The sequence below is a fragment of the Rhamphochromis longiceps genome, linkage group LG6 (genome assembly GCF_057381845.1).
Source record: "Rhamphochromis longiceps isolate RC_006_pf linkage group LG6, R_longiceps_female_GT1.1, whole genome shotgun sequence".
NCBI lineage: Eukaryota > Metazoa > Chordata > Actinopteri > Cichliformes > Cichlidae > Rhamphochromis > Rhamphochromis longiceps.
The window spans coordinates 19,090,354-19,111,056 of record NC_140562.1 but is presented as its reverse complement, the minus strand read 5'-3'; the positions used below and the strand labels follow the sequence as shown (position 1 = coordinate 19,111,056).

Here is a 20,703-nt window from a genome sequence, read left to right as displayed (position 1 = left end):
TACCGTCGTTTAACAGCGTCGAAGCTCGTAGTAAGTGTACTTGGCATGGCTATAACATTACAGCTCATAATCAAAATCGTTTATGTTGATGTCAGCATGAAAGTAAATCCAAATAAAGAAACAGATAGCATCCCATTTAAAACATTTTATTGATAAACATACAGTTACTATAAAAGACAATGAACTGTGCTCTATTCCTCTGAGAGATGAAGAAGCTGTCAGGTTTCCAGATTGAGGCGAGACAAGAGAGGATAGGACAGTTCAGATTATTCTCTGGGGAGGCAACGCTTGTGATACAGAGGCAAATGAGGAGAGATTTTAGGACACTGTGGATTACCTTAAGAAGATATTAAAACAGGGAAGCAGCAAGTAACATTATGTCATTGGTTTAGTTCACTGGAGGCGATGGAAGAGGACAGCAGGTGATTAGGAGAGGCTGATCCATTTAACATTTATTTTTTGCTGGTATGGAACTGTGCATTAAGTCAAATCACACACTGCATTCATACACACACACACACACACACACACACACACACACACACACACACACACACACACACACACACACACACACACACACACACACACACACACACTGTGCCAAGACCTTTAGGTCTGTATGAGTGTGAAATACTCCTGCACACTCCACTCGCCTTCGCATTCATTACATAAGGCACTGATTCAGGTGCAGTCTGTGAGAAGAAACAATGGCTAAAACATCCTAAAGGGAAATTATTTAAAATTCAAAGAACAAGCATTATTACTTAACAACATGCATTCTCATTCCTGTAAAATGACTTATAGAAGAAAATCAAAAACAAAATCATCAGAATGATGTACGACAAACACAAGGATAGGTAAGAAAATAACAACTCACTATCCATCTGAGCAATACTCACAAAAACTTATATATATATGTTACTTTTATCCATGCAAAACTGTAAACACAAAACCCAAAAATAAAGGAGAAGGTATGAGTAAGGCATTATAATGGTCAAGCTACTTCAGGTTATCCAACCTGAACCCCTTTTGCATCACACTCAAGAGAGTGGAGTCACATGATCAATGCAGAAGCAGGAGTTAATGAGTCAAGATTTGGGAGGCCGATGTGTTACAGACAGTAGTGTTCAGCTCTTGGAGTAAGATCCCTATTGAATGTCTTGTATGGATGTGCAAACGCCTAAACAAACTGGTTTTTTGATTACATCCATGCTACACATACTAAAAACAAGTGTATACACGTGTACGGTTAAGAAGTATAGCGATAGTCCTGCAAGTCCATGTAGTTGAGACTTTTGACCCACGTGGATTCAGACTCCTCGTTGTGAACATCCACGTGAGCTGTTGTGCATTCAAGGAGGAAAAAAGATGATGACTTGTAGCGTCAAGACTGTTTCAGTGTGATTCAGGGTTTTAGAAGAGTTCTCCACCCAATCACAGAGGGTCCAGCTCCAAAACAGTGGTCATCATAGTGTGGTGGGCTGACCTCGGCCTGCAAACAGAAACAGACATTAACAGTCATATAATAAGTTTACACTGAAATGGTTTGTACTATCTAAAATGTTTGGTATGTGAGATAAAGACAGAAACGATGTCTGTATATACTCATACTATAGAAGTTACTCAGACACCACAGACATTACAAAAATCCGATAAACAAAAAAAAGATGTTAGCAGTCAAAAAGCTGAAGTCAAAATGGAGCCCACAAACCAACGGGTGACATCACACAGGCTAGGTATGTGTTTTGTATGCCATCTGTGTGCAGGACAGGATGCAGTCCCTCTGTGCTGGTTTGTGTGGGTGTGCGTGTCTTCTCACCCCGAGATGCAATGTAGCACTCGTGGCAGCTCAGCATTCCCTTACGAATCCGTACGTCAGTCCCTGCAGTGGCGTCACCAAGCTGTACACCACACAGTCCACACTGCGTTTGGAAATACGGCAATTAACATTATGTACACACAGGACTGTCTTCATGTTGAAAACTCTCATTTTTACTCCTGTTGTGCATCAATTTTTTATGTGTTCTCTTCCTTGGACATAATTGTGATATAAACTCACCCACTTTATTATGTATACCTAACAGATCGGACCCCCTTGCCCACCCCTTATTTTTCCTTTCAGAAATGCTTCTTAAGCCATCAGTTGTCATAGATTCAACAAGGTGCTGGAAACATTCATCAGAGTATCACACAGTTGCTGCAGATTTTTCAGCTGTACAAATTTTGCAAATGTTTCTCTCATTGAAATTGTCACACCACTTTGGCAAGGTGCTCTGTTGTATTGAGATCTGGTGGCTGTGGAGGCCACTTGAGTACAGTGAACTCACTGTCGTGTTAAATGACCAGTTTGAGAGTATTTGAGCTTTGTGATTCGGTGTGTGATCCTGCTGGAAGTAGCCAACAGAAGATGGGTACACTGTGGCCATAAAAGAATGGAGATGGTCAGCAAAAATTGTCAGGTAGGCAGTGAAGATGAGATGATGCTCAGTTTGAGGTTATCTCAGCTTTGGGATATGGTGTGCTACTCTAGTCATTAAAGACTGGTACACTGTGGTCATAAAGAGATGGACATAGTCAGCAACAATACTGAGCAACAATATTTAGATAGTTTGTGATGTTGAAATGATACTCAGTTGGCACTAAGGGGCTCAAAGTGTGCCAAGAAAATATCCCCCGCATCACTACACAACCCAGCAGGATAGATTCATGCTTTCATGTCTTAATGTTGCAGCAGATATCGAGACTCATAAAACCAGGAAATGTTTTTCCAGTTTTCAAATGTCCAATTATGACTAAAAGAGCAAATTGTGTCTAAGGTTTCTTAGCTGACAGGAGTGGCTCTGGAGTGGTCTTTTGCTTCCAATCAGACATGTTGTGCCTTCAGACATGCTCTTTTTCATACTTGGTTGTAACAAGTGGTTATTTGAGTTAGTGTTGGCTACCAGGCCACCTTCAAAGCCACGCAAACTACATTCTTCCACATTCTGATGCTCACTTTGAACATAAGCAGGCCATCTTGACCATGTCTACACTGAGCGGCTGCCATGGGACTGGTTGAATAGGTATTCGTTTTTAGAAGCAGGTGAACAGGTGTACCTAATAAAGTGGCTGGTGGGTGTAGATGTGCTCAGGTGATCTCTGCGTATCTGCTTCGATATGGAGGAAAAATAAAATCATCTAATTAATCTGCATGAGCGTGCTAACCTTGAAACAGTGCATGTGGAAAAACAGTCCCAGCGTATCTATGATCATAGCAGCGCCTTTTCCCAGAGGCTGAGAACAACCAGTGCACAGTCTCTTTCCACTAACACACCTACACAAAAAAGAGAGCAGGGGAACAGTTAGTCAGATACAAACTCTGCTTTCCCCACATTAATGGATCTTCAATCTGCTGATCTGTGGTAATATTTCAGGTATTCATTGGTGCATATGTGTGCTAGCATCATCACCTGCTGGGTGAGGGAGGCTGAGGCTTTGGAGAGGAGGACTGTTGTTCACTTGTAACACCATCATGAGATCCAGATCTGAGGTTAAAAAAAGAAAAATATTCACATACACAGCTGAAAGATATGTGCCATGCTAGCACCCCCCCCCCCCCCAAAAAAAACAAACAAACAAAAACAAACAAACAAAAACAAACAAATAAACAAACAAAAGAAAGAAACAACTTAAATCTTCTGACAATTGAATATTAACACCAGACAGGAGAGGTTGCCATTTTATCACAGGGCTCTCCAGAGAGAGCGAAAGTGCGAACTGCTGCTGCCAGAATTCAATCCAATAAGTAAAACAACTGTATAAAATAACACAAGGGTGTAGATACAGGCATATACAGCCACCTGGTGTACCTTTTAACAACCTGTCCCTGGTTCAGCTGAGTATTGCGGTCCAGAGAGGCTGTTTTCCACAATTCCTGTTTCTTTGAAGGTTCAACATCAGCCCCAGAATCTATAAAAATGAATAACATAGTATGATAAACTCTAAAGAATGCTTTACTGTTCTCATTATAAACATTGTCCTTTGGAGGCTAAAGCTTCTTTGATCCAACTTCTTCAGATGTTTGTTTTTTCCCTCGCTTTGTCGGTCCAGAAATGTAAGTACTTCATGCTCACCCTGGAAGAAATGCAGCTTTGATGCATGCTGATCTTCATTCCCTGTAGAGATTTTTTGGCCATTGTGCTGCAGAGGAACATTTTTTCCCTTTGTGTTGTCGTTTTCTGTACCAGGTGAGGTTGTCGCCGTCTGTCCTGACACCTGGTTTAACAGGCCGGTAGGATTGAGGGGTGTGACGGTCTCCTCTAGAATCCGTCTTTCCTGGAAGAAGCACAGAGAAAACAAAAAATCAAAGATGAAAAATAGGACGTGCAGAACCAGCACACATAGTTTTGTTTTTTTTTAGCTTAAAGTGAGTCTGTCTAGATGTTTGCACCTCTTCATTGTGCTTCCTCTCCTCCTCTTCCACCTCGAGCTGTGCTTTCTCCCATTCTTTCATCAGCTTCTCTTGCTCTCGCTGGTATTGCTCCTGAAGTGAAACACGTTCATGTTAATTTCTGAATGCTCAGAAAACACATGTGACACACACACACAACATTTACACACGTGTCCATTACATCGCGTGCAGTCTGTTTTCTGCAAGGCATTCGTGCACATACACATCATTACACTGCAGTACCTTTAAGAGGCGCTCCTGCTCCTGTTGCCACCTTTCCAAGCGCTTACGCTCCTCATTGGGGTCCCAGACCCAGTGATTAACACGTTTAGCCAAGTTCAACATGGGGGTCTCAATCTACCCAGACCCGACCAACAACCACAGACACACACATGTATACCCACCAAAAGGACAGAAAGAGAGGAAAGGTGAGAGGACAAGTCTGACTACAGCGACTACAGTGACCACTGGAGACGAGGGGTCAGGACAGGATCATATTAAAGAATGAAGGAGAAACAGAAAGGAGGAGCTGGAGCTGCTCAGAGATACTCACGGTCACACTGCTCTCCTCAAGTCCTTCTGTGGAACGAGACAGACGCAAGCAGAATATTAGAGAAATGAAACGGGACGGCTACGCTGTGAAGGATTTGTTTGAAATGCAGTTTTACCCGAGACGGTGGGAGAATATTCTTCCATGCTGCTGGGTGTGGAAGATGGTTGAGTATTTTTTTCATCCTCTGGTTTCTCAAACAAGCCAGTGGTCTCAACCTGTGGATATGTGGGGTGAATATTAAACTATATTTATAAACTATCCAGTGGTAATAAAAAGGCAGGAAAAATAATTAATGAAAACTTAATTAACCCTGCTTGAGTGGCTTTGCATGATTCATAGTTTTAAATACTTATTTCTCTCATACTGGGCCTTGTGCAACTTTCTATAATGACCAATACAATTTTTTTGAAAGACCTTCAGAAACCGTGGAGAACTATTGCTCAAGACTCTGATGAATTTTCTCTTTACACCCTATGCAGCTGCTGTTTTACGTTAATGTAATTGTTCAATAATGTGATCTTCTTTAAACTATACTTTTGCTTTACAAGGGAGATCCATCACTGGAAGAAATGACTGTAGCAGAATGACAGCTTTTGTGTGGTACTTTTGCTAAATGGGACAAATAGGAAGCATCTTTTAATATGTCACTTGTAGCATTACCTCTCCGTCGTTTTGGGTGTCTGTGTGAAGCGGCTCCACAACCTTCTGCGTAAGCTCTGTCACAATAGTTGTTGTGATGATACAGTTTCGACCTTCGATCAGGGAGCTGATGGCAGAGCCTGAAGACGGCGTTGACTTCTCCGTCTCCGTAGGCTGCTGCTCTGCAGTCTCGGCACTTTTAACAGCCTCCACAGGTGGAGCATCTTTCTCCGCCTCTTTGGATAAAACATCTTTGGTCTCCTGTGGTGAGTGCTGAGGGGAGGTAGGTGGAGTGGAAACAGTTAGCTCCTCCGTCTCCTCTCCATTCACTCGTACCAACCCGTCCTTTTGAGAGGAAAGCAGAGAAAGGCGATGAGTAACTATAGCCAACCTATTTGGCATTTACTAAAACTGTACAAACTTTAACCCTGTAAAGCCTAAACCATGTTCACCAACTGTCAGAAAGTTCAATTTTTTAACTGGAGTGCTTATTGAACCTTCTGACAAGTTTCAATTTGTAGCATTTTTGCAACCTTTGCTTTAGGGCTCAAAAACCCATGTATTGAATATGACACATTTGGTGCTGCAGGGTTTAAGAAATGGTTTATAAAACTTATAATGTAGTTAAAAGCATATGTAAGGGCTAGTGTGTTCATCAAGACACATTATTCGTTAATAATAAAAAATTGCTGCTTATAATGATCTGTTTTTACACAAGACTCCAATTATTGTATGACAGGAAAAGTCATACAGTTGTTGACACTGATGGGGCTTTTGTGTTGTTTCTCAGTTTTGGATTCTTGTTTAATATTATTGAGATTTGTTTCTGTTTTGTTATCAATGCTGTTCTGCTGCTTGTGAAGTTTTTGATTCTTGCGTTTATCGAGCTTTTGGTCCTTGTCTTGCTTCTGTTATTGACGACTCCTCAGTGTTCTCCTGCCTTTGACTCCCTCAGCCATGTCTATGCGTGCAAACACTTTCATCTACTTGTTTTTTGTTATGTGTCTCTTGTGTTTACCTCCTGTTTTCACATGTTGTTTCTGCCTGCTTTCTGCCCACACCTGTGTCCCGTTCCCTCCTGTCATTTCCCTCTGTTCACCTGTTTGTCTCTGTAGTCTGACTGCCTGCTGCCTCTGTTCCCTTTCCCTACTTTTCAATTATTTTGGGGGGCTTGTACATTTTTCATTTCACCTTTTCTTGCTTAATAAAAAATGTAAAAAGCTCAGCTTTAGTTTTCACATTTTGCTTCCCATGTCTGCTGCTGGGTCCACTTTTGTTTTCATTCTTCCCGAAACTGATATTTGCTTACACTTGCATTGCAATGTCTAATCTAAGCATTAACCATTTAGCCATGTGAAGGCTTTAATTACTAATGGCAAAATTTAGTTATTTACATGTAAACAAACATTAGGACTACAGGGATATTTTACCTAGACTATATGGATGGGAAAATACATACAGTTTTACATTTTCATTAGTGTTTAAATCTTCATAATGAATACTTTAAAAAATAATACTAATAAAAAAGTCACCCATGATATTTTTTTCATGAAGAGTATTACAAAAGGTTTTGATGAGCAAGAGGAAAATAATAAAACTTTAAAAACATTAAAAGCTACAAACAACACAGGTACCAGCTATCAGTCAATCCTGATGGATCTGAGTCATTACCTTAATAGGTTTGTGCCCAGGGAGGACGGCCCCAGGCTGGCAGTAGGGTTTGGCTGCCAGCAGGGGGATGGGCCTGGAGGACACAGAAGGTGGGGAGGGGAGAGCGTTTGCCGACTGTGTGGGGTGAGGCTGCCCTTGCGCACTCTGAGGTGAAGTGTGTTTTGTCTGAGGCTGTGGATCTCCTGTGATCGCAGCCTGTTGCGCAGTTGGAGACTCCATTAGTTGGGTCTGGGGTTCATTAAACTCCAGAGACTGAGGTGACACACTCAGTGAGTCTGTGACTGTGGACAGAGGACTGGTTGGACTGTTTGGTGTTAGAGGGCTGGTGGCTAATTTTTCTTGCTGATCTGATGTGTCTGTCTCTATCTCTTCAGGTTTCATGTGCTCCTGATTTGTAACTACATGTGATTCTGGTTGGCGCAGAGCCTCTGACATCTCAGCGTTATTAACAGGTGATTCTGGCTTCTGCTCTTTGTCCAGCTCATTTAGTTCGTTTTTGGGTGTGGAGGTGGATCTGGGTAGTTTTAGGGTGTCCAGTACTGCATCACTGATGGTGAAGCGGAGAGCATAGCGCTGCAAAACCAAGGCTGCCTCCTCTGGAGTCGCTGCGCTTCTGTAGGCTTCACACAGATCTGCTTCTCTGCGCTCCCTAAAAAGAGCAGCAACACAAAGCATTTGTCCAAAGGTAGAAATACTGTCACGACACTAAATAAAGTATGTTTGTAAGGAAAGCAAGAAAAATGGTCTCTGTATAATCCTTACTTCTCCTCCACGATCTCTTTATAAGTCTTAATGCTCTTCCTCTTATTGCCGTCACGTCCCTCCCCCTTCATCCTCTTTTCTATTCTCTTCCTCTCCTCCTCCTTTCTGATTAGATCCTGTGACGCGCTGCGGCGGCGATTCTTCCAGCGAGCCAGGTCCTGTCACAAGTTCACATCATTAATATGTGGTTCTTATTTTCCCAATGCACCCTAAATGCTTCCTCACATCACTCACATCTTGCCAGTGGTCCTCATCCTCCAGAAAGTTGTTGTACTGCTCGTGCATGTGTTCATGTCGCGATTGGCTCAGCGACGGTAAGTGTCCCACCTCTTCCTCGTTAAGCATGTCACCCATACTTACACTCCTAGAAAAACAAAGGCTATAGTTTTACTTTAGATAAATCCCTTAAACGCCACAGTTAATCATTTTGCCTGATTTGGCTCTGGAAAACCCCTCCAGCAAGTTTAATCTATTATTTGCATTTAGTGACATCAACGTGTGTATAACACAGAGCCTAAAATAACACCCAAGCACTAGTCTAAAACAACACATAGTCCATGATAAAAAAAAAAAAAGCAGCAAAAACAGGAAAAAAAGTCTTGAAAATAAATGCAACTGCAATTTTTTTTCTATAAATATACACAAACACGGAGAAAGACATGCACAACCAACAACTGTCCACTAAGAATACAAAATGCCCTCCTTAACTTTCTTTGCTACTTTGATAGAAGTTAGAAATAAATGTTTTGAGTTTTTTGGGTTTTTTTTTAAAACATTGTTCACAAGGTAACAACCTTTCTTTTTAAAGTCTGGATAATGTCCATACGTCCTATCCTGGATCTGGGTTCTTTTGGTTCAAGGATGAATATATTATTTATACATGAAAAAAAAAACAAATACAGCATGATAGAAAAAATATAATAAAATCAATCTTTCTGTATATTAGTTGTGTATGTGTTGCCCGTGTCTCAACACAGTAACACTAGCAAAGACATGTTACTGCTTCTGCAAACTAATCACGAACCAGCTAATAAACTGAGCAAACACAACCACAGACTGTATATAAAAGATGGACATGGCTTCTAGGTTTAAAACCTGCACTCCTGTTAACACCAGCAGGGGGCGACTCCTGTGGATGGAAAAAGAGGCTTCCAGTTGTACACGGTAAAATAGAAAACGCCTGTGCTTCGTTTCTTCGTGACCCTTCCTGATGAATTTATGGGCTCACTTCCTGGTTTCAAGTGTGTTATGGTCCTCGGTAGACGGAGAAGCTGGTATAAACCCAGCTTCTCAGCTAGATCCACTTCTTCCTCATTGAGTACAGTTTTGAAACATCAAGATAGTGTTTGACAAAAATGCTCATCTCCAAGCATATGAGACTTACTAACTAACCATACTAACCAGTAAGTGTGGCACAGTGGCTGTGTCCATCTTTTACATACAGTCTATGAACATAAGATAAGAAACACAGTCATTCAACTTTGCAATGTAGTACAATCCGATGAAGGAGTCTATGTTGATGTGTAGTTTCATATGTAAAAGCAATCAATGGAAACCAAAAGCCTGACGCTATTGATGAATTAAAATGTATCAAAGCACATTATTATTGTAAGCATATTTTTGGATTCTACTCATGAATTGTGGCATGTGTAGTGTGTCCATATTGTTATCATGCAGGTGCTCATCCAGATTCACAGATAAACACTTACTCGGTGTCCTCAGACATAAAAGCAACACGTCGGCTCATCCTAAAACAGCAAGTAAATGAGAGGAAAGAGCAGGTGAGGGTATGGGTAAGAGCGGGGTTTGCAGGCGCCCTAAATGCACACAATATTTTTCAAAGCTAGCAATTTAACGTGTGAATCGCTAACAGAGGGAAATGTTTTGCTTTGCACATCTGAACAAAATCATAACAAATAAAACCTGCTAGAAAAGCAGAGCAACAATCCCATTCATCAAATCTGGGAGGGGGAGTGATAACACATGCACAAAAAGCTTAACAGTTATCTCACATCATTGGAGGAAGCTCGTCGTCCTCCAGCCAGAAGGGTTTCTTTCGAGGTTTCTCATTTACATCCTTCTTTCTCTCCTCCACCTCAGCTTTTTCCTCAACTCTCTCCTCCACTTTCTGCTTTTCCAGCCCTGACTTTACACTACAGACTTGTGCAGGACCAGGACTGGGTGCAGGCACGAGTGAAGGAGAAAAGAGGGGTTCAGCAGTAACTGTGGCAGAGGTATTAGGGACCATCGCACCTTCGCTTTCTTGCTTTTCCTCCTTTTCCTCACGCCTTTCTCTCAGCACTGCAAACGTGGGACTGGTTGGAGCTTTGGAGGGCAGGGCCTGTGGCTCTGCTGCCACAGCAACAATACTGCTGGAACAGCAACCCAGTGACAAGGCCAATATTAACAGAAAATATGCTTATAGGGGAAATTAAAACTGCATCACTGAAGACTGAAAGCTGATCCACTCTGGGTATGTTACAGCCTGCTATGAGATCACTGAGCGGGGATGGTTAGACAGTGCTTAAAGAGTCGGGTCACCCAAACAACATAATAATGCTTTTCTTGTCAACTTTTCATCTGATCTACTGTAAGTTCAACTTTGCTGTTGAACCAAGAAGGTGGAGTGTGAGTTTTTAGACTGTTTCATCAGTTCTGTTTCACGGATTCATTTTAAAGTCACACTGTATTACACTAGATGCTCTCTGTAGTAGCTACCAAGTCTCTTGCTGTTGAAGGGGTGTTCTTCCTTCATACAGTTGCCAAGTGCTTGCTTATAGAGAATTGTTGCAGTTCTCTGCAGTTGAAAAACTGAACTGAGCAGATTATAGTGGCTCCATAATGATGTGGCTTAGTTTACATATTAACCTAAGAAGAAAAAGATCCCTGGTTTCATTCTGGAAGACACAAATCCCTTTGGGGTTGTGTTCAGAAAGGCATTACGTCATTGGTGTAAAAATCTGCCAGATCAAATATGCGGCGCTACCTGCTGTAGAGACCCCCTAAGGAACACCTGATAGCATCTTTCTTTATTGGAAATTGTACAATGATACAAATGTCATTATCAACAAAACAACCAGACTACCAGAACAATATATTTAGAGGGTGATGCAGAAGATTTAGGTAATTATTTGTAATGATGGTAATTTAACTGGATATTGAACATGGCACACAGGTAAATCTTGCTACTACATGTTATATCATCTTGTAAAATGATACTTTTGCATCATTTCACTTTATTAAGATTCTATTTATGTTCACAAAACATGAACATGACATATTATGAGATATATGATATATTATAATGCCATCATGTTGCATGGCAACCACCTAACAATGGACTAGAAGGATCTGAGCATTACTGGGGACCCAAAAATGGACTAATTGCTTTAAGTAATCACACTCTCTTAGAGTGATGAAGTATATTGGTTTGCCAACAGCATGAAAATACTACACAGCACTGCAGCATGGGTAAGTACTAGTTTACATAAATAGGCAAAGCTTTCTGGCAGTTTTATAGATTTGGAGAATTTTTATAATTTGCATAAATGTGTTTCTCATCCCTAAAGCCAGATCTCTGCCAAAGACAGATTAAGTATTTATAGACTTTTTCAAGTTTACATTTTCACATAATTAGGGTGACCCAACCTTTAAGAGTTTCAACCTCTTCAGACTGAAACAGCAGCCATTTATGTGATTCAGCCGTGATTCATAGCCAACAGTCCTTTACACAACAACGACAAAAGTCACGCCTAACAAAACCTACGTTAGATGTCACGACAAAACATTCAACCACATTAGTTCAACCAAAGCACAAATGAGCCAAACCACGTGGGAAACAGAGCTGCGAGAATCCGACCACAGCAGCAAATCAAAGTCAACCAATCCTTTCATATGAATGAATGAACATCACACTCCACGCTGCAGGCATTCAGAAACACTCACAGCAACAATGCAGGCAAGTCGAGACTGTAATTCACCCAGGACACATGCTAATGTTAGTACTTGAAGATGTAAAGTAAACATCATTAAACCTTAATCCTTGCCAATAAACACTCTTTGTTAGTTGCAGTAGTTCACAAGTGCCACGATTTCTTTTCATTAAATACCTTTCACCCTCCTTCTTTTCTGTCAGCTTAGGCCTGCTGTGGAGCTGCTTCATAGCAGACACTGGACTGATGTTATACTTCACTGATCCAGGAACAGGCAGGAACTGATTTCTTTTAGCTGTGCTCGCTTTTTGGAACGACCCCGTCCTTCGAGCCATCATATCATCTTTCTCCGGGTCAGGCGCAGGCACATTTTCACCACACTCATCCTCATTATCACCGTATTCCCACTCTCCCTGAGACGCTGATCGGATCACTGTTGTCTCGACCTGCTGTTGAGGTGCTTCCATGGGCTGCTGGTGCTCCACTCTGTGACAAAAAGTCTTTTAACTGAAAGAACTAAACACCAAGTTATAGAACCTCTTTTATGATGCAAACAACACCCGAGCTTGTTAGTTGCATCTGCACCCTGTTAGACACACTCCAGATCACAGCTCAGCCCACCTGACGTCCAGTTTCTTGCTCCTGTCTGCCTGCACTTTCTTCTTGTTCTGCGGAGCAGCGTCTGTGGTTACCTCTCCCTGTGTGCAGCGTTTGGAGGAAGGCAGAGGTAGGAAGCGGTTGTAAGTCACTGTAGAGGCGCTTTGTTTATGGAAAACTCCCGTCCTCCTTGCCATCATGTCGTCTTTCTGAAGATCTGGGACTCTCCCCTCTTCTTCTTCCTCCTCCTCCTCTTCCTCTGATCTCCCCTCATATTGAGCCAGGCGGGCATCGATCTCAGCGGGAGTGGGAGTGGCCTTGGTGGTCCAGGGTGGGAGGTCATCAGAGGGAGAGGTAGTTTGATTGGGGTCGGCTCCAACTACCTGGCTGTTGGAGTATTGCATAAAGGCTCAAACTACAGCAGCAAAAAACAGGTCACGTGCACCTGCAGATGACCCAGATATGGCCACAAAGCCCAGGCATCGACATGCAGGAAAGCACAGCAGCAAGAGCACAGACCAGAGAAGAAAATATCAACATTCAAGATTTAGGGGGGAAAAAGCACACAAACGTGACAAAGGTACAAAACTAAGATATTCAAGAGGTGTTTTAGTTATTATTATTATTATCATCTTGTACATTTGTATGTTCATGGCTGACGTATTGTGACAATCTCCCCCTCGGATATTAATGGCCAGAAAAGTACACAACATCAACAGATGTTCACTTGATGATGAAAAATGAAACACTTTGTTTCATATTTTCATTTTCTATTTTATTATACATCTGTATAATAATATAATTAATTGGGACAAAAATAGACTGAGCATCAAATTCTAGTCCTTGAATGTGAGCGAATGTTTGTTCCAGATTCGAAGTGACCATCTCAACGTGTTCGAGAAACATGATGAGACATCGCTGAGTCAACACCCTGACAAAACTGGTCAAAATTTGCTCTTTAAATAAGTGAGGCCATGACTTTTCTTAATAACTAAATCATTTGGCTTTCATAAATCAGATTTAAGGATAAATCTGCGACAGGGTTTTTCCTGCAGATAAAAAATTCTGACAGCCTCTTAGAGAGAATGTAGTCAGAGCCAAAGGAAAATCCCTTCAGTTTGTATTTTTTGTATTTGTGACTGCATTTAATTAAGCACATTTCTATTCATCACATGCTCATAAGCAACAGGAACTTTACTATATGTATGTAATAGTGCTTGTGTACATGGTCTTCTATTAAAGGCTCATTCTGAACCAGGAAAAACCCCTACAGCTGACGTATGAGCTGCCCGGCAGATTTATCAAGCTCCATTTGCTGCAGTATTTACTACATGCATGTGTGTGTGTGTCAATGTGTAGGCTTTCCTTGCCCATTAAAACTACAAGCAAATCAGGACATTGCAGGAAAGACCATTCAAACTACCTATTATACAAATTCAAGTAGGAGCAATGCAACAAGTGATGCAGCACAAAAGCTTCCCTGGTGCGATCCATACTAATGCAAGCGACTTGGAATTCAAACCACTAAGTTGCCTCTGTTTGGCCGCGTCCATACCTGCGTTCCCACTCTGAAAGCTGGGAGCCCAGGCCAATGGTAGGCATGGCTATGGTTGCCTTGGAAAGGAGTCGTCTAAGTAACTCCGTCTCCTCGCCTTCACTCGACATGACTGTGTCTATTGGCTGCTCGATCTCAGTCACGCCCCCAAAGGTCACAACTTTGCCTTGACCTCGTCCAGCCTTTGCTGATCCGCTGAAGGGACCTCCATAATTTTTCACCAGGCAGGCCTGACACACGGGGCCTGGGCTAGTATCACTGTACATACAGTCTCACAAATTAAGACCCACAGCCACAAACACACACACACACAACACCAGCAACACCACAAGCAGGGGGAAAAGAAATAATGAGCAACTACAGACGGAGGATGAGACTGTGAAAACAAAAGAAGGATTACATGGAAATGTTGAGTCAGATAGTGAGGATGGATGCACAAAAGAGGACAAAGCATGGGATTTTATATCCAAATTACTCAAACACTCATGTTCGCACACAGACACAGACACACACACACACACACACACACACAGTAAGGATTTGATCTATTCTAGGTGGTCACATTTTCTGCTCACTGCTGCTCCTCTGGGAACACAAAAAAGTCTTTATCCTATCTAATGACATCAGCACAGGCGGAGAAAAACAAAGCCAAGCAGTGCTCGCAGCCAACAGTCGCCTCTTTTTTGGTCTCACACACGGTCTCATACACACCGGCCAATTCCCTGCTCCTTTTCAAGTCCTGTCAAAGAAGACTGAAGAGGACTGAAGTGCACAATGATGAGGAGAACAAACAGCAGGCGAGAACACAGGGGGACAACAGAGACGAGGGAAGAAGGGAAAGTCCAGAGAGATGTAATTTAAAATTACTCTAAATATCTAACAGTAAGAGACTGTTGGGAGGGCTATAAACGTTATTTAATTTAAAGGCTTAACTAGTGACAGCTCACATTGTTGATGATTATTTAATTGTTCGTAAATGTAATAAATGTGACTATGATACGGAAACGTCTGTCTGTTTGCTTGTTTGTCCGCAAACTCCTCCTGGACCATTAGGAGTTGAGCCACTAAACTTGGTACACAGATACATTTAGGCCCCTGAAGGTTTTTATCTATATCAGATACTATGATGTTATCATCGTGTTGTCTAGCAACCACCTAGCAAAAGGCTAAAGGGACCCTTTTGTTCCCTTGCATAAACACTGAAAAACACTACTACGCCTAATGTTTTTAAACTTTTATTAATGTGTCACTTTGCCAACAGCACGAATGAGCCAAATAGTGCCGTGGCACAGGTGTGTAGTAAAATTAGACATTTGGAGAACTATGCTCACTTGCCAGGAACAAGATCCAAAAACTGATACCACTGTGGTGTAAGGTTATTATTGTTGACCAAAACTTAAAACTTAGTGTGAATTTTTTAAAAACCTAAATCAAAATAAACAAAAACATGCTTTAAAAAATGAAAACAAACAGAAATGCTATTGTGCCAAAAAATAATATTATAGAAATATGTCTTCAGAGGAGGCTTTGTTAGATATGCTTATTGAGACTATGACGTCTACAACACAAGGTTTGTACTACAATACCTGTTCTTATCCTTATCAACTAAAATAATCAAAGTGACACTGAAACTAATAAAACATACACTGTAACAAAACATTTTATACAATAAAAAGCTGAAGTGAAACAAAGCTACTCTGAAACTTTTTAAAACTCATACCTATCTCATTTATTATCATTTATTATCTCATTTAACAATCAAGTCTGAAACAAAATCTCTGAATTTTCCTCTGGCTGTTTAACGGGCTGAACGTGTTGGTTTTTTTTACAACAATTATTTATTCTAAAATTATAATTTCACTTATGTTTTTGTTGTTTGGGTTTTAGATAGCTGAATATTCAATTTTCTGCCTTTTTAAATTCTATAGAAAGCATCTCATTTTCAGTTTCATTATCCTCCACCTTTTTGATAACATTTCCAATTAAAACACCAGACGTGATACTCTTCTGTGTCACACCCTGCTGGGGGGTTTAAAGTGGCTGACACAAACTGAATCTATATTGCTTCAGCTAAAAAATGAATTAAACACTTCTTTATATGAGAACTGCTTACCAATAAATAGTTTGATGATCTGATGAAGACTAAAATAAAACAAGAAACACACCCACCCACACCACCCATTCTCTTGTCACCTCTTAAAGATCACACACTTTGCATACAGCAGCATTTACATGCATTGTCTTGCGTGTTTGCTGAAACAGACGGTGTGTGTTTTGGGCACCTTGGTTCACTCATCCTGAGTCTCTCCCACTTCTGCATATCTGCCTGGCTCATGGAGGAAGACACAAAGCTGACCGGGCCGTCCCTGTGAGGGAGGGGCCTACTCTGAGCCCGTCTACGAGCCAGGTCGTCCTTCTGCTTATTAGGCATCGCTTTAACCTTCCCCTCGTGTCCCTCGTCCTCCTCATCCTCCTCCTCCTCGTGGCAAGAGGGAGAGTTTAGGAAGGGGTTGTCTTTGCGTGTAATGATGTCAGCAACCGCCTCCTTCTCACTGTCCAACCACAGAGCCAGTACAGCAGCATCACACGGCACACATCAAAGTGGAGCGCAACACATCAAACCACAAGTGACCGCAACAGGCAAAGAAACAAAGAGTGAGAAGAACGTTTAGAGGTGAGCGAGAGGAAATGGAGTCAAAACAACACCACGCTTTGCTAACCTGATCTCCTTCTCTTGAAGCATTTGCTGCGAGGCTCGTCTGATGCCCTCCCAGCGCTCTCTGTCTTTATCGGTACATAATGGAGGAGGGATGAACTGGTGCACTTTGGGTGCGACTGTGCCACGATGAGCTCGCCTGGACGCCAAGTCATCCTTCCGGACATCTGGAACTTTCCGCACTGCTGCTTCCTCTTCCCCGTCAGAGGGGGAATCCCACGCAGACTTCTGGGAGCTCAAAAAGTCGTTATCACGGCGGAGGATGATGTTCGGAGATGGTGACCTCGGTTCCTTTTCCTCCGTTTCGGGAGGGCTGGGGTTAGAGACGGGGTAGTGCAGCGAGGCAGTTTCAGAGGATAGTAATGTGCGGGTTTTGATTGACATGCGCCCAAACGGTTGTTAGTCCAGGTCAGTAGTCAGATGTGTCTTTATGTGTTTTAGAAACATGACACAACCACACAGAATTCCCGTCAGCTGAAACCTCTATCACAACACAAAGTGACATGGCTTAACTGCTCCTATATGTCTCTTCTCCATAAATCCAGCAATGACAAATCAGTTAGTTCACAGTCACAACAGACATCAGTGGGCTATCACACAAACATTCTCCTTAAAGCAGCAAGACAGTTACAGGCAGACAGCATCACTAAGCCAAAGGTTCATCCAGAGCACCTGTTTCTACCATCAGAAGTTCATGTTAGTGCATGTAAACAAAACCGTTTCTCCACCACAGCAGAGGCAGGAGTTGTCATGCCCATCCTCCCTGACCTGCTGTAGCGAACGACAGCAGGAAGAACTTTAATTCCTGCCTTCTCCAGCTTCTGCATCCTCCTCTGCTCCAACACTTCCTGGGTGACCACTTCCTCTTCCTGTTTTTCCCCATTGTTCTCAGGTGCCCAAGTGACAGTCTTGGAGGTTTTGTGGAGGAGTGTAATTTTTTTGCATTGATCTGCAGTAGCTTGTGGCTGACTGAGGAATGGCAGGAAGATTAAAAAAAGCACATTTGTGTTTTTTGTGCTTTTACCTCTTTTTTCACCTCGGTTTTTGTTTTTCCACAGTGACACTTGTATTGCTTTGGAAATCATTTAAAGCCAAATAATTTATTTTTAATATGTTGCTCATTACCTCCGCTGCTCTCTCTCTTCCGTATGTGGTTTTCGCCGTGGAGTTGGGACGTAGGAGGTGGCGTTGGTTCGGTTAGGAAGAAACTGGTTAAAGGGGACAGAACTTCTTGCTTCTTTGCTGGAAGTCCTTCTGGCCAACATGTCATCCTTCCGCACATCTGGCTTCCTGTTGGGGGCATCGGCCTCCGAGTCGCTGCCTCGCCCTGGGCAACAAAGAGCAACAGAGCATTACAGAGAAAATAATGCTGAAGGTCGTGCAGTTACTTCAAATTAGGCCTTCGATATAACACATAGAGACATACAGGACCCAGTTTTCACTGACACTGAGATGCAATCTGTAGTTGACTCTTATCAGGAGAAGAGAAACGACATTTAAATGCAGCCAATACATTTTAAAGGCCACTTCAGTTCCTCCTGGTAGCTTAAAAAAGACTCATCAGATTCTTACATAGCAGGAGTTTGCCTCCCAGACTGCAATCTAAGATGTGGTTAATGTTGTTAAAAGGATGTATCAACGCAAACCATCTTTTCCTAAACTTGCCCGAGCAGAGCTATTTCTCAAATCTAACCAAACTGCAACTGAAAACTGAAAATAACATCAAAGAAAGGAACGCCTTCTGCCTCAAAGCCCTGACAGCAAATATCTCCCACTAGCCCAACCAGCCTTCATTCACAAAAAGTGACTGAAGGCAGTGACAATCCCCTTTGGCATGAATCCTGTTTGTCAACAAGTTCGACAGGCTCCAGATAACTAATTTGCACATTAACAACCACAATAAGTGCAGGATCAAGATAATGAGATTAGTACCAATTATTTATACCAGGTGCGAACACCCATGGATGAGATGTCATTACCCAGCTGAAGCACTCAGACACAGATCACATGGTAATCTTTTGTGTAAATGTTCTTTCTAAATGTTGCCAAAGAAACAGTAACACCATATTTTTTTATTACTTGTGACATGATCATTATAGATACTTTTAAGCATTTTATCAATTTATAGCAACATCACAAAGTCCTTTCTACTCCTACCTCCATGACCTAAAGGAAATGTAGGGAATAAGGCTATTTGTGGTTTGGGGGTAGTGTTTTTCTTGTAACCCTGCTGAGCATACGGTACATTATAGTGTCGACATAAAAGACACAAACAGGATGTCTGTGATACCCCCTCCCTCCCTCCATCACACACACACACACACACACACACACACACACACACACACACACACACACACACACACACACACACGGCGTGTGACAGGCAGGATGTTAACCTCAGCCTGTGTCTTTTCACAGGTCCAAACCTCTAGAGACTGCTACTGAGACCAACAGCTGCTGCATCTGGGATCCAAAACACACACATACATGCACGCACACACACGCACACACACACACTGTGATATTCAGCTGTTGCCCTCAGCCAGTCTGACCAGTTGCACTATATGAAGGTTAAACAACCAACATGCTGTCGAACAGCAGTGAGTCTAATTCTGGACGAGCAGATTTGTATTTAAAGGAATGCTGTAGTTGAGTATTTGGGTATCTACACTTTTGCAGTTTTCCTTTGAGAGTCATTTGGGAGCTTTGCAGGCCACCAGCTTAACAACAAAGGCTTGACACAGTAGAAGTGGTGAGAAGCAAACAGCTCTCTGAAAATATAAAAACAGGATCCACTTCAGAGGCATTTCATCAGAACTGACCGTCGCTGTTTCCTCGATTCACGACGTCGGGAGAAGGGCTGTGCTGCGAGCGTGAGCCAAAGGAATCCAGACTGGCAAGAACAAAAGGACATACCAGAATACATTAGACATGATGTAACTGAAGTCACTGATGGGACACTTGTTTGAACACAAATGGAGGTCAAAAGCTGTGCAATTCAGGGTAGACCAGGGGTGTCAAACATAAGGCTTGGGGCCCAGAGTTGGCCTGGCAAAGATAAAAGCAGTGCAGTGCTCTCTTCTGATACACTCTAACATCAGAACAAAAACTGTGTGCCGGATGCTTCATGGCATGGGTTTCTGCGGGCTGAGCAGCTCTTGTAGGTGTGATGTGTAGATGGACCATTACTTTTGTCCATATTTAGATTCATGCCCCCACCTCCATTTAAAAATAAGGTGTGAACACCTGGTAGGAAGGGAACCCGTTCTTTCTCTGTGACATCATACAGAACAAAGCGAAAAACTCTGTATGAATGTCGACAGCAGTCTGAAACCTGAGCCTCGCAGCCCCCACTGACCTTTTTATTATAAACTTTGGCCATGCCTAATATAAGCATCTGCCATCGTTAGGAAATTAGGAATAGCATAATAGGTCCATTTTAAATACCCTTGTGCCTGCAACAGCAAATTATACAGCATGTTCAGGAGTGTTGACAGATGTGTCTCACCTGTCTAGGGAGTTGTCTCGAGTGTGCCGTGGCGGAGAAAGGGACTCACTCCTCTCAGAGTCCCAGCAGTCATAACCGCTGTCTCTAACATTGCGCTTCTGTGAACTGTCCCCTCCTTCCTCGCTCTCCTGCACACACATCAGGTTAAGTAAATTAAGTAAGTAAAATTGTATTTGTATTTGTAAAGCTAAAACATAAAAACAAAAATCAACCAAAAGCATGTTTAAAAAGATGAGTTTTTAGCTGTTTTTAAAAGACACCACTGAGTCCACAGATCTCAAATTAATGGTATCTCAGGTTAATATGCAGTCGACTGTGTGAAGCAGGAGCAATGC

General features: G+C 42.1%; 1 protein-coding gene across 6 annotated transcripts in view; it reads right to left on the bottom strand.

The window, feature by feature from the left end:
- Positions 1 to 487: 487 nt before the first annotated feature.
- The window catches only part of LOC146667854 (LIM and calponin homology domains-containing protein 1-like), a 31,223-nt gene continuing 11,007 nt past the window's right edge, over positions 488 to 20,703 (bottom strand). Inside the window, exons 7-31 of one of the 6 annotated variants that reach the window (XM_085409572.1) lie at positions 20,369 to 20,496; positions 19,683 to 19,753; positions 17,983 to 18,184; positions 17,626 to 17,826; positions 16,862 to 17,170; positions 16,424 to 16,693; positions 14,142 to 14,399; positions 12,611 to 12,973; positions 12,167 to 12,475; positions 10,070 to 10,429; positions 9,767 to 9,805; positions 8,292 to 8,421; positions 8,058 to 8,215; positions 7,296 to 7,944; positions 5,646 to 5,969; positions 5,101 to 5,200; positions 4,986 to 5,011; positions 4,676 to 4,789; positions 4,433 to 4,525; positions 4,116 to 4,317; positions 3,852 to 3,951; positions 3,453 to 3,527; positions 3,208 to 3,316; positions 1,823 to 1,925; positions 488 to 1,495 (exon numbers count right to left, since the gene is read on the bottom strand). In XM_085409572.1, the coding sequence (XP_085265698.1) occupies positions 1,470 to 1,495; positions 1,823 to 1,925; positions 3,208 to 3,316; positions 3,453 to 3,527; positions 3,852 to 3,951; positions 4,116 to 4,317; positions 4,433 to 4,525; positions 4,676 to 4,789; positions 4,986 to 5,011; positions 5,101 to 5,200; positions 5,646 to 5,969; positions 7,296 to 7,944; positions 8,058 to 8,215; positions 8,292 to 8,421; positions 9,767 to 9,805; positions 10,070 to 10,429; positions 12,167 to 12,475; positions 12,611 to 12,973; positions 14,142 to 14,399; positions 16,424 to 16,693; positions 16,862 to 17,170; positions 17,626 to 17,826; positions 17,983 to 18,184; positions 19,683 to 19,753; positions 20,369 to 20,496 (4,719 nt within the window). In that variant the 3' untranslated portion in view covers positions 488 to 1,469. The remainder of the gene's footprint in view (positions 1,496 to 1,822; positions 1,926 to 3,207; positions 3,317 to 3,452; positions 3,528 to 3,851; positions 3,952 to 4,115; positions 4,318 to 4,432; positions 4,526 to 4,675; positions 4,790 to 4,985; positions 5,012 to 5,100; positions 5,201 to 5,645; positions 5,970 to 7,295; positions 7,945 to 8,057; positions 8,216 to 8,291; positions 8,422 to 9,766; positions 9,806 to 10,069; positions 10,430 to 12,166; positions 12,476 to 12,610; positions 12,974 to 14,141; positions 14,400 to 16,423; positions 16,694 to 16,861; positions 17,171 to 17,625; positions 17,827 to 17,982; positions 18,185 to 19,682; positions 19,754 to 20,368; positions 20,497 to 20,703) is intronic. The other 5 variants (XM_085409574.1, XM_085409575.1, XM_085409577.1 and 2 more) reach the window with 5 other exon arrangements.